At 50.7% G+C, this 16,628-nt stretch overlaps 2 protein-coding genes across 8 annotated transcripts in view; one reads left to right on the forward strand and one right to left on the reverse strand.

The window, feature by feature from the left end:
• Map3k13 (mitogen-activated protein kinase kinase kinase 13) overlaps nt 1–5,397 on the forward strand; it is a 146,046-nt gene extending 140,649 nt beyond the window's left edge. For all 7 annotated transcript variants that reach the window (XM_055624878.1, XM_055624879.1, XM_055624876.1 and 4 more), the window contains one exon: nt 80–5,397. In XM_055624878.1, coding sequence (XP_055480853.1) covers nt 80–181 — 102 coding nt within the window. In that variant the 3' untranslated portion in view covers nt 182–5,397. The remainder of the gene's footprint in view (nt 1–79) is intronic.
• Nucleotides 5,398–6,611: 1,214 nt separating this feature from the next.
• On the reverse strand, nt 6,612–13,272 carry Tmem41a (transmembrane protein 41A). Its single transcript, XM_055624884.1, has 5 exons — nt 13,078–13,272; nt 11,821–11,974; nt 10,242–10,403; nt 9,332–9,470; nt 6,612–7,428 (listed from the first exon to the last, which is right to left on the reverse strand). Exons 1-5 carry the CDS (start codon nt 13,194–13,196, stop codon nt 7,208–7,210), a joined length of 795 nt encoding a protein of 264 aa, XP_055480859.1. The 5' UTR covers nt 13,197–13,272; the 3' UTR covers nt 6,612–7,207.
• Nucleotides 13,273–16,628: the final 3,356 nt, after the last annotated feature.

The following is a 16,628-nucleotide window of genomic DNA, read 5'->3' on the forward strand; positions in this document are numbered from 1 at the left end:
TGTCACGTGGGAAGGGTCAGAATGCCGCCAGCCACTGACGTTTGCAGAAGAATTAAGAGCTCTTGCCTGGACTTTGCAGAACCCCGTGCAGTTTGGAGACTCAGACTGTGACTCTTCAGAGGGGGAGTGTTCTGATGCCACAGTTAGGACCAGCAAGAACTACAGCTCTGCCACTTGGTGACAAGGGCCCTCCCTCAAGTCTGGAGACACTGGCATCTCGACTTCTCTCCAGCGCTAGACTCCTCCCTCAAGCCCCAGTGGCAGGAAGGTGAGACTTGTCAAATCTCTGGAAAAATACCCAAATGAAATTACATCTCACTGAGCATTTCAATCAAGAATGGCAGGGATCTATTGTACCGAATACTCCAGCTACTGTAACACTGATATTTATTTTTGTTGGACATTTTAACACTTTGTATTGTAAAGAGTGAACTATATATGATACACAGACACAATAATTTCTTTACAAAAAAAAAAAAAAAAGGATAGGAAATGTTGCTCTCCAGGAGCAACAATATGTGGGGCTGGGAGGTGTCACTGTAGCTTGAACGCAAGACCAGGTCTTTCATCCATACTTGAAGAGTTGTAACCAGTTTCAGCAAGTTAAAACACAAGCCAAAGGAAATGCAGCCACATTAAGTTCAACCAGCTTGTCCACTTGAGGGATGGGAATGCCCGGGAAGAGGAGCGATCTCATAGCACCAAAGCCTCGGAGGGCATGTGCTCCCCCTAGGAGGAAAGCAAACAGAGCTGCGGCTGCACACCTGGAAGCCATTTCACTTGAACGTTAAGCAGAATCTGGTAGCCCTTAGCAAATGCTTTTCTTTTCATGCTGCCACCGTCACAACCTTGACCAGTGCAGGCTTTTGGACCCGAGTGCCATTTCTCCCAAGGAGCTTCCTTCCTTTCTGATGGTTTGGTCACTTTTTTTAGGAAGGAGAACGGGTCCTGAAAGGGATAAAGTGGTGAGGGAAAGAGGAGTGTTGGTAATACTAGGAAAACAGACCTGTAAAAGCTCCTTCTCGGAACAGCTGTGTCCAAGCTCTCTGAGCAAGATGGCGCCACCCCTCTCTGGACCCAGGCTGTCTACCGACTGGAATCATATTGATTCACACAGATGGCAGCTAGGATGCGTGCATTCACGTCCCCTCCCAAACCATCTCTATTTCTGTTTGTGATCTCATTCTAGCGTGGAAGCTCCGGTGGCTGTCTAGCTCTCCAGCATAAAAGGCAGAGTTAAGCAGCCTGCAGAAGGTGACCCCTCTCGCCATATTTTCTTTAAATGCTACTTGTAAAAAAATTTTTTTTTCATTCTGAATCAATACAGTTTTGTTTACTTGGATTAGGATATGCGTAGAAGGAACAGCTGATGCTAAGCAGGAATTAGAATCACTTTAGTTTCTCAAAAGCATGTGATTCTTCCTGTGTTCAGAGTCCTTGGCTATGAAAGGTACCCCAAGGTACTTGGTGGAGCCTTGGCTTGAAGCAGGAAAGGTGTCCTAGCCCCCTGAGGGCTGGGGTCTCAGGTGGGCACTACCATGCCTGGCTTAAAGATGTTTTATTTAGAATTTGTATACACACACATTGGCCCGATTCCTATGTCTCCAATGCAGGCTTCTGCCAAACAACCTCCCTCACAGGCTAGGTGTTGCATCCTCTAAGGATGTTAGGTATTAAGACATTCCAACCCAAATGGGAAGGTCCTGGGCCTGGTGTCACTGACTGCATCAGCCAAAAACAAAATGCAGGGGGGCACTTTGAGCCGGTCTTCTGTTTGATCCCTCCTTTGTTTACAATTTATGTTGAGACATTGATTTTAAAATTTAGTCTATAATTTTTAGCTCATAGGAAAGATGAAGGAACATGTCCTTAGAAAGCAGTATTGTTTTGTTAAATTATTCCATTTTGTATGAACTGTAGCAGGACTACACAAAAGAGCTTAAGTTATGGCATTATTATCCTTGTTTTATTTTATATTGTCATAATTTTCTGTTGACCAGAAGGTGTGGCTTATGATGTAGCACAATGACTGTTTATTGCTAATCTTGAATTATTATGGACTTTTGTGGTCCTAAGTGAAGGCCCGGGGACTGAGCTGCCCTTTGGAGTGCCTGGCATTCCTCAGTGTATTCCCTGGTCTCCTGAATACTGCAGCGGTGGTCTGTGGAGGTGTGCTCTGCCCTGACACTCAGTGGGTACACTATGATTTTTTTTACTTGATTGTAAAAGCTCCTGAATATGCAGATGACCAAGTAGATAAACAAGTAGTTCAAAAGTTACAAACTTTCTAAAATGTCTTAGAAATAAAATCACGGGAGTATAATGAAGGCAAAAGGAGATGTAATGCTCAGACGGCAAGACAGAGCGTTTCCTTGAGGACCTGTGAGGTAATTTCAAGAGTGGACAGCAAAGTGAGTCATCTCCTTCCCACTGAGTCCCACAGATTGGGAAGAGCAGAAAGATTAGCCCTGTACAAGTCCAGCTGTGATATGCTTCTGTGACAGACATGTTGTTCTGAGAGCACTGGGGGCCCAGGGCTGGAGAATGTCAGAGGCACTGTTCCTCGTCCTCCGGCCTCGGGGCCCTTATTCCTTGGAATTGAGACTCTTTCTGTCCACCGCAGAGCAGAGCCAGGCGTTTGTCGAGTTGTGTGCACACCTTACTGGCCACAGTGAAACATGAAGGCCACTTCTGTCTGGTCCTCCCAGGAAACCCACCCGATACCTCAGTCTTCCTCAGCCTTCTGAGTTCCCACCCTGCCTGTGTGCCACACCGAGGCCACCATACCTGAATGAAGGGGTATGAGCATGCCGGGGGTGCGGTGCGGACTCCAGGCATTCTCTGTAGCATTAGAATAGGAGGAGAGTCAACACATTTTTAGGAGAATTATCACGGTTTCAGAACAGAATGGTTCTAAGCATGGCTGAAAGGGAAAAATAGTCCCTACCTGCCTCTCCTCCACGACCTGCCTGTGAGAGCCAGGCAACTCAGATTGCGTGTCTCCTTAAAAGCACCATAGCCGTCAGAAGAACACAGAGTGGAGCGCTCAGGGAACGCAGGGGCCAGTTCTTCAGCGCGGTCAGCTGCCGCCACGCTGTGGTGCTCTGAGGAGCCTTGCCGGGCTGCTTTTGGGCTTCATCCCTGATTGAACCCCTGATTGAACGGGTGTCTTCGTCCAGCTGGTTTTGACTGCCTACCAAGACGAGTTCCATTTTGTACTGCAATCAAGCACTGGATTTTTCTTTCTGTTTGTCTAGATCATATCCCTGAGTAAAAAAAATCCCTCTTAAAATTGCTCAGCAGGGGCTGGGGAAGGCCTGCACACTCTGAAGCATTCCCCCCCAACACTAAGCGTAGAGCCAGCTGCAGGACTGTGGGAGCGCCCGCCCAGGACAGTGGAGGTGACATAAGGTGACCTGGGTGGCCTGTGTGAAAACTGAGTATTTTAAGCCTTTAGCTCCACCAAATTAATTCTGGAATTAAAGTCATTCTGAGTAAGTGCTGTCTAGTAGTTCTGCAGGGCCCCACTGTGCTAAACTAAGGGTGATGGAGGCAATGGGGGAGGCGGGTTCCATGTTGCTGTCTCAGGCTCATCAGGCGCCCCTCAAGGTAGCCTTGACATCTTCCCAGCGGGAATGTGTGCCCATTGATCTGCTGGTTTACTGTTTTCTCTCATGCCCTCGTCTCAAATGTTTTTAATCATATCTATATTTTTAAAAATCTTTGAGAACTTTGTACATGTATACAGTGAACTGTGATCCTCTTCTGTCCGTTCCCCCTCCATATCCGATCTAAAAGATCCCCCTCCCAACCTCACATTCTTGTTTGGTGGGCAGAGGCTTTTGTCTTGCGGTTGTTGTTTCGGTGACTAACTCCAGTTAGTGGCCCCATGTATGCACGTGTGTGGGCCATCCACTAGAGCGTGGGAAATTAACAGTGGGCCACTTCCACAAAAAGAGCACCTCCCTCCCCCAACAGCTGTCAACTGTCAGTAGCCCAATAGGGGAAGGGCCTGGAGCTCTCCTTCCCGTGTCCAGTTTTCTTTTTTTAAAACAATCAAATCCAAGGACTTCTTGCCGCGCTCCGCATCTACCATGTTTTTTTCACCACCCCTGCACCCCACACCACCCCTGCACCCCACACCACGACCTGCATCTTTTACCGAGCACCGTGTTGCCCCCTGCTGAGCCCCGCTGCACCCCAGAGCAGAGCATCACTCACCTCTTGCTGGAACTGGTGTGCAAGGTGTTCATTAGCCCAGCCCCGTACTCATAATTGTTCCCTAAAGATGATCCGAGATCTTGAATTCCCTGATGGGAGAGTACAGGACCCTGCCAGCGGTCTCCCTACAGACCCCCACGGCTGGCAGGGATGTGCCAGGACAGGCAAGGGCCGCTTGCCTTTATTCCCTCCCTTTGGACCACAGTCCAGTTGACTAACCAGCAGTCACATCTCTTTGCCCACTCCACTGAATGTGAGCACACTCTCCCCCGTCTGTGGACAGAAGGTTCAGGTGTGTAATCCGTTACTCGCTTCCTCCTGAGATGCTGTGAGAATGATGTGAAATTTTTGTAGAGACTTTTCTTCAACTGTCAGTATGGATTCAGTGCCTTTCCAGGCAGCAAGGTTTTTTCTTTGCTGATGCCATAGAACAAATGTCCCAATGTCCTCACCTCCCTCTACACTGGCCCACTGGACCTGTTGATTTGGTTATCTGCATGGCTTAGTTGGCACTGAAAATGCCCATTCAAACAAGAAAGCTAAACTTCGTTCTGCTAAGGGAAGGGCCTGGTGGAACCTAGAATATTTCTCAGGGACAGGTGGCTGAAGAGGGTAGCTCTCAGAAACAGGGAAAGAGTTGGGTTAGGCTGTGGGAAACGCCACATGGCAAAGGTGTGATGGCAGGATGCCAGTGCCACACCCTCAGCATATGAAGGCCACTGTAAGGAAGCTTCCAGCAGGATCGCAGTCGCTTTCCAGGCCACTGTGTAGCGGGATGGGTCACTGTCATCCGGCCCCAGGCTGCTGTCCAGCCACGTGTGACCACCCCACCCCAGTGGCTGCCCACCTCCAGAGCATGGGAAGCCCTTTGCGTCTTTTTAATGTATGCACTGTCTGCTCACTCTCTCTTCCTCCCTCCTTCCCTCTCTCTTCTCTATCTCTCCTCTCTGATTATTTATTACAGTGAGTTCCTATTGATTTAGAGCAAATGGGTTTCTAATACTTAAGTCTCATATGAACTCCCACATCTCTCTCCCCTGTAGTCTCCTGAACTCCTGGGTCCCCTGCTCTGTGTTGTTTTCAGATACTGGCTCTGGTTTTGTGCTGAACAGCAATGGGAACAAGAATGATTATGAAAACAAACCAATGCATGAAATTAAACAAAAGTACACCTTATGTTTCCTGGTCCTGTCTTTTCCTAGAGGTGATGTCTGTGTAGTGCAAGCTGCCCTGCCAAGATGTTAGGGAAAGGCAGGCTTGGTTCTGCAGCCAGGACTCTACACGTCAGTGACGACCACTAACGTTGTGGTTTCCATTTTGTCTTGAGTGTCTTCTAAAGGCCGAGGCAGGCGCTCTGCTTCTTCCTGAGCCTCTCTGCTGCCCTTCCCGCAGCTGTCCTGTTACCAGTGATAGCAGTCTCAAAGAAGCCAAAAGAGGGAAATGAGAAGTGGCTGGTTTGGTCAGAAGCCTGCTGGGACAGGAGAGCTAAGCCAGCCTTCTGGGTTGCAGTTTTCAGCCAATTCTGGTCCCTTTGCTAAGGGCAGTCGTGAGTATACAATATGTACAGATATGCTCTTACGTTCTGTCTTCATTGTGGAACGTTTATGTCCATGGGTTTGGGAAATCTCTTTCCCTGTGTCTGTGTGTATACACTGTGCAAAGTCCTGCCAGGGACACACATCTGGGGAGCCTGAAGAGGAGGGGCCACACAGGCAAAGGGGGAGAAAACTCCCTCTTCTTTCTTTCCCTCTCTTTTCCAATGTGATATAGAACCACTGGCTTCAAAGCACAGTCTCCACCCCCTCATTAGAAAGGTTTCTTTTTAAAAAAAACACTTTTTTTTTTTTTTTTTAATAAACGCCTTAAAAAAAAAAAAAAGCCATGACATGGAAATGCACACTTACTGTGAAACCTGAGAACACCCAAGAAGTCACAAAGCACAGCAGGCCTTGATGAGCCCAGATTTGAGACAAACACAACAGCCCACGGGTGTCGCCTTAGAGGGCGGCTCTGCCGAGTCCCTGTCATGAATTGTTCCCACAAGGCCCAAGCCTGCAGACTGACCAGCTCAGGTGCCAGGGTCCACAACCCAGTGGCCCAGTTAGAAGATGCAATGATAGCTGCAAGTGACTGAAAATGGGCAGGCAATCACACCACCTTTCCCTCTTTGAATTAAAAAGTACAACTGTTCCTCGGCTGTTCTTCTCAACTGGCAAAACTAAAAAACCCTCATAGGGTGCACTGGCTGACAGCCACACAGACTGATGCCTTAGTCCCCGCAGGAGGAGGTAGAAGGGTTCCCAGGCAGAAAATATAGATGGTCATTTGAGATAAGACAGGGCCTTCGGGTGGGGAAGAATCTCTACAGAACACATTCAGAACACACAAAGCTGGCTCCATTCATATTTAATCACATTCAGATCCACTTAACTACCAAGACATACAACCACAAGGAGCTTGAACATGGACAGAAGTGTCTGTGTGAACAGGGGTACTGCAGGAATCATTGGACTTTAGCCATGTAAGTCCTAGGCAGTTCGTCATGTTTCCCTTGGCTTATGGAGAGGTAGATTATCAGCAAAAAGGTAGCAAAGACACTTCAAGAGACTAACAGAGGTCAAAGTTCAGTCTGACACTAACATCCACAGGGACTTAACAGGAGCACGCTGTCACACAGCCTGTCCAAAAAGGCCATCAGCATCTCAAGACATCTCAGGGTCTGGCAAGAGACAAACCTGCCAGAGTCCTCTGTTATTAGACAGAACCAAGACAAGATTGTCTAGACAGCTGTCCATTTCACAGATCGCTGCTACACAGGACTGGACCATCAAGCAGAGTGCCCTTCTACTAGGCCTCAGCCCACACTAGAGCGCTGTCCGGATCGCCTTTTGAGGGTGATGAAAACACAATGAGGACATTAAAAGGCGCATGCCCACCACACAGGTCAGCAGCACAGTCCGGGGCTGTGGTAAACACGGAACCTATGTCACGCGTCCTTCCTGCTATCCAGGCGACCAGTGTTGCTTGTTTTGCTCAGCGCCATGTGCTTCTGGCTAAATTTTTTGATGAGGGTTCCAGGAACCAAAGCGACCAGGGCAATGGCCAACAGCTTCAAGACAGTTTCCCAGGAGAAGAGCGCATCCAGAGAAGTGAGGGTGGACAGGATGGAGCCTGTCTGCACGCAGATGAAGTTGTATGGGATCAAACCTGGGAAACAGAATGTGGGGACGGTCCATTAGTGGGGCAGCGTGGTGGGAAATGGCACTAGGTGATGGATAGGAATTCAGAACAGTGACTCCAGCTGTCTGTCCAAGTCCTAAACCCTGAACATTCTACCTCCTTCCTTTCCTCCCCACATTTCCCACACATACCTGCCTGGACCATAAAAAAGCCAGAGGTTGGGCCACTCAACTATACACATCACAGTGCTGGGTGCCGGTGGCCCATGCCTTCAGTCCCAGCACTCAGGGAGCAGAGGCAAGCGGATCGATGTGGGCCCGAGGGCCGCCTGGTCTACAAAGTGACCCAGGACAGCCAAGGCTGCACAGAGAAACCCTGTCTCAAAACCTCCCCACTCCCTGGGGGGAAAACATATATATCTATATATCACAATAAGGAAAATTTACTTATCATGTAGAAAAAAACTAATAACTCAGAGAGTAAGCAGAGAGAGATATGCTAAGTCTGTACACCTGCTGAAGGTGGGACTCAGGAGCCAAATGGGAGAAGCTCAGCAACATGAAATTTTCAGTGTTCCTTAAAGAGTTTCAACACTGACAGACAAAACAAGTTTCTCCAAAGTATAACTTTGTATATTCGGCACTCTGAGAATTCAGCACAGCACCGGACTCCCAAGTCTATCTTGTACCTGGGCACCAGATGGCATAACAGTCCCTCAGAGTCAGGTTTGGTGGCACATGCTAATAACTGAGGAATCAGGAAGCTGAGGCAGAGAATGGCAACAAATTCAAGGCCAGCCTAGACTGCAAGCTCAAAAGCAGAAACAACAACCAAAGAACCCTGTGATGTTTAAGAAAACAAAACAAAACACCTAAGTCGGGCTGAACAGAGCATGCGAAGCGAAAAGATTGAAAGTGTGAGGGCAGCCTAGGCTATACAACACAGCCATGGCAAACAAAGCAAATAATGAGACAAAATGCATTCCTCGGCTCTGCCTCAGAGATCCCCCGTTCCTTGCTTCTGCAGTACCGTCCAGGAGCCCGCATCTCAGAAGTGAAATATGGGAGGAAATGGTCAGACCTTTCAAGGTCACGCGGCTTGGCCCTCAGGAAGGAATCTGTCTCTAGAGTCTTTTGCGGCTGGTGCCATTTCAGTGATGACAAGCTGTTAAGTCCCACTGGCTGAGGCGCTGCGGTACTCAGGAGAGGCTGTGGTCAGCTTCTTCCCGTTTCTCCCAGACACCCCTATTGACAGTACCTGCCCCGCTGCCCATTTGCTTACTTGGACACAAATCCCTGAGCACCGTTCCCTCCACGTTTAAGAAAGGTCTGAGCCCCTTTGCCTGTGGTTAGGAGGGGCTGGTTTACTGCAGAGAGAAGGTAACGCTCAGGTGGGCGGTGGGACGGTACCACTTCAACCTGGAAGTTGAACCATGGAAGGAGGCTGCAGCCCACACCTCAAGAAACACCGCTCCTAACCGCAGCTCTAACCATTAAGTGATTCCTGAAGGACAGTGGCTTGCTAATGGCCGTGTAGTTCTCAGAAGGCAGACGGGGGGGGGGGGGGGGCCTCCTTGACGCCAGCCCTCCCCAAGGCCCCTTCTTAGTCAAAGGGGCTGGTGCCAAGAAGGAAGCGCCTTGCTCTTTGCCAGCTCTTCAGATGTGCTCACACTTCTTGGAGCCATGTCACGTGCTTTATAGGGATGATCGTGTTCAACCACAGCGGGCACATGAGAAAAGCTAAATGTGGACACGGGCCGAAACTTCCTGGGTCGTTCCAAAAGTATTTGTATGGGATCCATAATCGAGCCAGAGATTATGGATAGGACAAGAGACAACTTCGTCAAGTCCAGGCCTGAAGATGCTCTTGGTAGGCACTCACGTGGCACGAGATGGAGGGCAGGGCCACCCCCACCCTCCTCCCATCTTACCGATAAGCACTGAGAAGAAAAACTGCACCGTGGGGATGTTCAGAATCGGGGCCGAGAGGTTCAAGAACCAGTTTGGCGTCATGGGGAAGAGTCTGAGAAACAGCAGGAAAAAGAACAGGCTGTTCCTGTTCTCCTCCACCTGCAGAGAGAGCCCGGCGTCAGGCCTGGAAGCTGCTCTCCAGCCAGGTCTGAAGCTGGACAGCTCCCCCAGCCCCTCCCACAGTGCGCAAGTACCCGCTGGCCTGGGTGGCTCACACTTACAGTCCCAGCACTTGCTGGCAAATTCAGGGGGCTGAAACAGGGCTTCCTCGAGTTTGGGGCCAAAAACAAACAAACAAACAAACAAACAAAAACAAAAAACTGGGCTGGGGAGCTATCTCAGAGGTGAAGTGCTAGGCCTGTCAGCACAAGCCTCTGCATCTGGTCACCTGCACCCATGTCACTGGGGCAGTGGCGCAAACCGGGATCCCAGGGCAGAGACGGAGACCCGTGAGGCTCGCTGACCAGCTACTGTAGCCAAACCAGTGAGCCCCAGGCCCTTCACAAAACAAGGCAGAGTGGTTGAAGAAGATATCAGAAGCAAACCGCTGGCTTCCACAGACGCTCACATATACACCAGCGCACACGCATGCACACACACACCAACACACAATTAACTAAATAAAATAAGGTAATAAATAAAAACATTGTACCTGGGAATCAGAGGAGTCAGAAACTTAACCCCAAGCCACAGAGCAGGGAAGGACAGGAGCTAGGATTTGGACACAGCGCTGTGCTCCCCCCAGGAGAATGCTTCCCAGCTCCCAGGGAGGGTGAGGGAGCACGTGGGACAGCCATCCCGGCTCCTGACTCCTCTCAGACCCTGGGCTGATGCTCGGGGACCTAGCACACAGGTGTGCCCCCACCTTACCTTCCTCTGCAGCAGGGCCACCTTATCAGGAAAGTAGGAGACGACCAGCTGTTTGCCGAAAATACTGGAGAGCAGGTAGCAGCACGTGGCCCCTACTGATGTCAGCACGCAGCACAGCAGAAGTCCCAGCCACGGCCCGAACAAGGCACCGGCCAAAACATTCTGCGAGGAGAGCAAGCCCTCAGCCTCGAGAACACCTGCCAGTGGGCTGGTCCTGTGCCATGCCCCCTCACTTTCAGAGAGGTGAATGAAATCCTGAACTGTAAGCCTAGCCTTGGGACCCTTGCCTTTATAAGGTCAAGGCCTAGAGCTCGGTGGGCGTTGGCACGCTACAAAGGAGACTGCGTGCAGATACTAGCCAGCTGTGGCAAGGGCCACAGTTATCCTGCAGCCACTGGGGCACCAAATGAAAGGGAAGGAAGCTCCCAAGCTATTCTCACTCTTGTACAGACCATGGGTATACCTTCAGTAATCCATGGAAAATGCTCTCTTTGTTGCTCATCTGATTAGTTAAGCTCACACTGGGCTTCCCTGTTGACAGTTCTAATTGACCTTCGCTGCCCAAAGATGGAAAAGTTAATTAACACTTCATAAGTGTGGTTTGGCTGGGAGATATCATCCTGCCTCAAAACGCGGGATCCGGGAGAAAGCACATGGGAAAAGCCATGTGTGCTGGCACACACCTGCAGTCCCGGCATTTGGGAGGCTGATGCAGGGGGATTGCTTTGAATTCAAGGCCAGCCTGGGCTAGAAAATGAGGTCCAGACCCATCTGTACTACAGGGTGAGACCCTGGGTGGACGCCTCAGCAGCTAAGGGTGCGTCTGCCGTTGTGGAGGACCAGGGTTTGGACCCAGCACCAACACTGGGCAGCTGCCAACCGCCTGTAACTCCAGCTCCAAGGGGAATCTGTGCCGTCTTCTGACCGCCACAGGAACCCATACACACGTACACAGATGCACCCAGATACAGAAATAAGTCTTTGAAAAGGCGTGAACAAGTAGATAAACTAATGAGCAAAGGTAAGCCAACAAAAGAGGGGGCCTTGGCAGTGAGGCGGGATGGCTGTACACACTTAGGCCCTAAGCATCCTCTCCAGACCCTGGGTCTTGTGCTCTCTCTCCCCCATCCTACGTGTGAGAGACAGCCTCACAACCAAGCTTGCACTAGGCAGGACTAAAAGGCACCCCAATTCTAGGTGTGCAGCCCTCACCAACCAAGGCCACACAGCACCGAGTAGCTGGCTCTTTGCCCTGAAGCAGGTTCAGCTCAAAGGGGAAGTCAACCCCAAGGACTCAGCCCTGACCTCTGACATTTCGCTCCCTCTCTCAGACAGATCTCCATTTCTTCCCGAGTCTAGCCCTCAATCTGCTTGAGGAGATGGAAGATGAACCTGGAGTAGAATAAGGTCCTGGGGGAGGAGACGGAAGCAGGACAACAGGAAGCTTGCACTAGGCATATTGCTGCATGCTCACTCATGCCCACCTCCCTACACTCGGGGTTCCTTTCATCCTCCTCCTGGAGGAGCAGCCACACTTTACAGAAAAGGAAACTGGTTGGAAGGAGGGCAGGCTACTAACCAGGAAGCTGGAGCCAGGGATGGCAAAGGCCTGTTTGTAGAGGTAGGCACTGCAGAAGAGCAGGAACACATAGGCCTGGTGCTCTTTCCGGTACTCTCGAAGGACCTCAGAGAGCTCTCGCAGCTCTGCTAGATCTGAGGGGAACCACAGTGACCTAGAGATTGGAAAATCGGAAGACACGTGGATTCCAGAGAAGCCTGGTGCCTAAAGAAGCTGCTCAGCGAGTCTTCCCAGATTAAGTGTATAAACACACCCTCACTCTGCTATATTCCAGTTGTGTGACCTTGGAGAGACTGTGGGCCTCGTTTTCCCTGCCTAAAAAGGGTCTGGCAATGGATAGGCACTAAATTCCCTCTTTACTTATTTAGGGGATATAAGCTGGACCCCCACAGCCTCACCGTGCTGGACATGGGCTCCAGCACTGATTTACCCCCCGGTGCCTTTTTGATCTTGTCCAAAGGCACAAGCATATTCATCTCCAGTCAAGGCTGAACATCTTAAATTGCCTTCCCTTCAAAGAGACCCCTCCCCAGCAAGCCCAGAACTATTTAGACGTCGTGTTGCCCCAGACGTACTGGGCAAAACAACAGTTCCGTCACTGAAAAGGCCTCCCGGGGTAGTTTCTCTCTCACATAATAAATACATCTTTCTTGATAAGGTGGCGGGCTTGAAGCCAACCTTTTCCACTCTGCTCTAGGTCTGGTGCGCTGTGAAGCCCGTCCAAGGGTCACAGTACAGAGACAACCTCCGCTCTCTCAACAGTTCTTTGCTCCAGCAGAGAGAAACTGGGCAACCCCTCCTGGTTCCCCTGAGTACCCTCCGAGGTCCACAAGGCAGCTTTTCCAGCCCCAGTAAAAGGGAATGGGGACTGAAAACAGCTGTCCTGATACTCGACATGCCAGTTAAGCCTCTTGGTAATGCGGCAACGTGGCAGGCACACTTCATGCACTTTGTAAGTAGTAAGAAGCCACGGGGAAACCCGCCCGGCAACTCTTCTGCCTCCGGACTCGCCCAGCTGTCATGGAGAGCAGAGTCAGGCAGGAAGAGGACAGACCGGATCGCAGCCTCGTAACCCCAGGTCCGGGCTGCACCTCCGAAGGCTGGCCGCTGTGGGAAAGCGGGCTGAGGCAGGGGAGCCACGCTGGTGGTGACGCCTGGGGCTGGAAGGCGACCGCGCGTGCGGAGGAGCGCGAGGGCCCCCGCGGCATCACCGCCCAGCCCCCGGCCGCCGCCCCGACCGCCGCCCCACGCACTCACCGGCCTTCGGGCTCCCCGGCCGGCTCCAGCCTCGGCCCGAAGGGCAGCCGCGCGGACAGCAGGTAGAGGGCGAAGGTGCAGCCGCCGAACACCAGGAGCAGGCCGAGCAGCGCGCGCATGCCGCGGCCGGGCCGGAGAGCGCGCTCCCCGCGTGGCAGCGCTCAGCCCTCCCCGCGCGCCGACTGGGCGGGCGCGGCGCGGTCGTCGCCGGGCGGGGGCGGGGCCCTCGCAGAGCCCCTCCCCTCGCCCCGCTGCAGACCCCGCCCCCGCCAGGGACCTAGAGCCTGCCAGCCAGTGAGCTCCTCCTGCCTTCTCGGCGCTGACGGCCTCCTCCAGCGCTGCCTCTGCGTCAGAGCTGGGAGATCCAGGAGGGGTGAGTCATGAGCCTGCCACATCTAGCTTGCAGCGTGGTGGTCAGACAGCCTTGTCCACAGTCTGTCACACAAGCCAAATGTAGCCCAACAGATGTGCAATTGGCGCCGACGGTGTGCCGAGAGGGTAATGACCGCCACAGAACACACTTGTCTTGTGTGTGCTCACTATCCCTAGTCCTCATAAACACATTTCAGTATGTGTCTTTGTTTTGTTTTGTCTCGTCTCGTCTCGTCTCGTCTTGTAAGACAGAGTTTCTCTGTGTGGCCTTGGTTGTCCTGGACTTGCTCTGTAGACTAGGCTGGCCTCGAACTCACAGAGATCTACCTGCCTCTGCTGGGATTTCAGCACCACCGCGCCGGGCTTCAGTATGTGTCTTAACAGATGAAAAATCTCAGTGCTGTAACTCCTGTCCAGAAGCTAGCATGTACAAACCAATAACACACCACATCTGAGTCTTAGAACAAGTCTGTGCACTTGAGGAGGAGGAGGGGAAGGACCCGCAGTTCGGTCATCCCTAAATCCTAAGCAAAATCCAGAAAGGGGCAGGGTAGGAGGGTAGTGACAATGACATCTCCCAAAAGAAAACCCAGACCCAAATATCCAACACTAATGTGGTCCTCATGCTAGGTGAATTCTGAAAGGGCTGAGAATGTTTATAAGAAGGGGAAAAAAAAGTGTACTTATCTTTTCAAGATACTGAAGTAAGGCACGGCGTAGTGGCAATTTGAGGCCAGCCTGTGACAAAACATATAGAGACCCTGTCTTAGTTACTGTTCTATTGCTGTGAAGAGATACCACGGCCAAGGCATCTTATAAAGTCATTTCATTGGCGGCTTTCTTACATTTTCCAAGGTTGAGTCATGATCATCACAGTGGAAAGCTGAGTTCAGAGAGACTCACCAAAGAACACGAGCCAATAAAGTCACTAGGGCTACCCCATCACATTTCTAGAGCTCAATGGCCAGCCAGCTAGCCTAACTGCTGAGCATCTGTTGGGGTTGGTCTAGTGTTCTGTGTCTACAAATGCTGAATTCTGGGCCCTGAGATCCAGCTGCAGCCCAGACGAGTGCATCGTCACATACTCTGAACAATGCTGTGTAAACTCTGCTCCCCAATTATCTCTGATTGGTTAATAAAAAAGCTGGACAGCCTGTAGCTGGGCAGAAGAGAGTAGGTGGGGCATCTCCTCTAGAGCTTGCGGTCTCAGGTAGGGACCACGAGGTGAGAGAGGAGAAAGGAAGAAGAAGTAGGACATCACCATGAGGAATTGACCTGATGGACCAGAAACAGACCAAGCAGGACCAATAAGGCAAGTAACTTGGGGCAGGTGACTGGGAAGTAGCCAGTATAAATGGCTATCTGCCCAGTTATTGAGCCTAACGCTTATTAATAAATCTAATGTCTCTATGTCTTATATTTGGGAGCTAGAGTGATTAGAAAAGCCCCCCCAAAAAAATTATCTATTACAAGTGTCATGTGTCAGTGAGACTTGGGGATGGAGAGATGGTTCATCAGTTAAGAATGTATACTGCTCTTGGAGAGGACCTGAGCTTAGTTCTCAGTCTAAACTGAGTTTAACCCAGTTCAACTGGGTTGAACTGCCAACCCAAGTTGGGCAGTTCAAAACCACCTTCAGCTCCAGCTCCAGAGGATCTGACCCCATACACATACTTAAAAAGAAAGAAAACCAGTATTTTTTTTTTTTTAAACCGGGGGAAGGAATGACACCGAAGTTGTCTGCTGGTCTCCACAGGTGCAAACACATGTACCACAGGCACAGAAGCATCCACATGTAAACACACACACACACACCTGTGTATATGCAAGCAACATTTTTTCATGGTATATAATAAAAGAAAGTAACTGATTCAAAGAGAGAGCAAATAAGTAGTCCTGTTTTATGCTTACAGTTCTGGGGAGGGGCCCAAGCCTACGTCAGACAGAACCATTGCCTTGGGCCTCTGGCAAGGTCACCCACGGTGATGGGAATAGACAAGGAGCATGACTGCTTACGAGGTGAGCCAGGAGGCAAAGACAGGAAGAACCTAGGGTTCCACCATGCTTCTGGAGGTAAGTCTCCCAGTGACCTGAGGACCTCTCTGTAGTTTCCACTTCCTAAAGGTTCGGCGACCACCCAGAGCACAGGCGCATCAGTGGAAGAAGGAAGCACCGAAAGAGCGTGAGGGAGGCAACATGTGCTGTGACTGGGAATGAGGAAATGAGGTCTGAGCCGACTCCTGAAGAAGGGATGTAAGAGCAAAGATCCGAATGGTGGGTAGCACAGACCTGAAGGACCTAAGAGCACACCCACTTTTATTCTGTTGGGTTTTTTTTTTTTTTAATAACACTCTCTTGTATTTTTTGTAAGGTTTATTTATTATTTATTCAGTACTTTCCCTGCATATAAGTCTGCACGCCAAAAGAGGGCACCAGATCTCACTATAGATGGTTGTGAGCCACCACGTGGTTGCTGGGAATTGAACTCGGGACCTCTGGAAGAGCAACCAGGGCTCTTAACCTCTGAGCCATCTCTCCAGCTGAACACTCACTCTTAATTGTGTCATAGATTTGGAACTCAGACAAATGTGCAGACAAAGGAGGAGAGGCAAAGACAAGCAATGGATGCCTTTGGATGCCAGGCATGGTGGCCCACACCTGTATAATCCCGGACTGGGAAGGTAAGAAGATCCCAAGTTTAAACCCAGCTTGACCTTCATAACAAAACCTTGATCCAGGAGCAGCAATATTTTTCAAGGAAGAGAAAGGTTTGGGGAAGAGAGACACCACCCCTCCTGGCCACCTCCACTGCCCAGCACCATTATCTGAAAGTCACTGCAACACAACATGTCTCTGCAACAGACTTCCTTTCCTCTTCATGCTTGCTCTCATTTATGCACCCACCCACCCACTCGTTCTAGAGCAGCTACCCAGGGCCGACAAAAGCTCAGTTCAGACAAAAGCCCAGAGAGTGTGATTTGACGGAAATTTCCATTCTTGACATTTGCACACTGTTATTTTGACCCTCTGGGGGACAAGGGAAAGAGGACCAAAAGTGCCTATGCTAATATACAACCCACAGAAATCTCAGGACTCAAAGCCTCCCACCGCATTCACTGCCCACGGCGATTAAAGAAATCGAAGAAGGGGTGTGGCAGGGTGCTCCTAGAAGGAAGAGT

The sequence above is a fragment of the Psammomys obesus genome, unplaced genomic scaffold (assembly GCF_907164565.1).
Source record: "Psammomys obesus unplaced genomic scaffold, mPsaObe1.curated_primary_1811, whole genome shotgun sequence".
NCBI classification, from domain to species: Eukaryota; Metazoa; Chordata; class Mammalia; order Rodentia; family Muridae; genus Psammomys; species Psammomys obesus.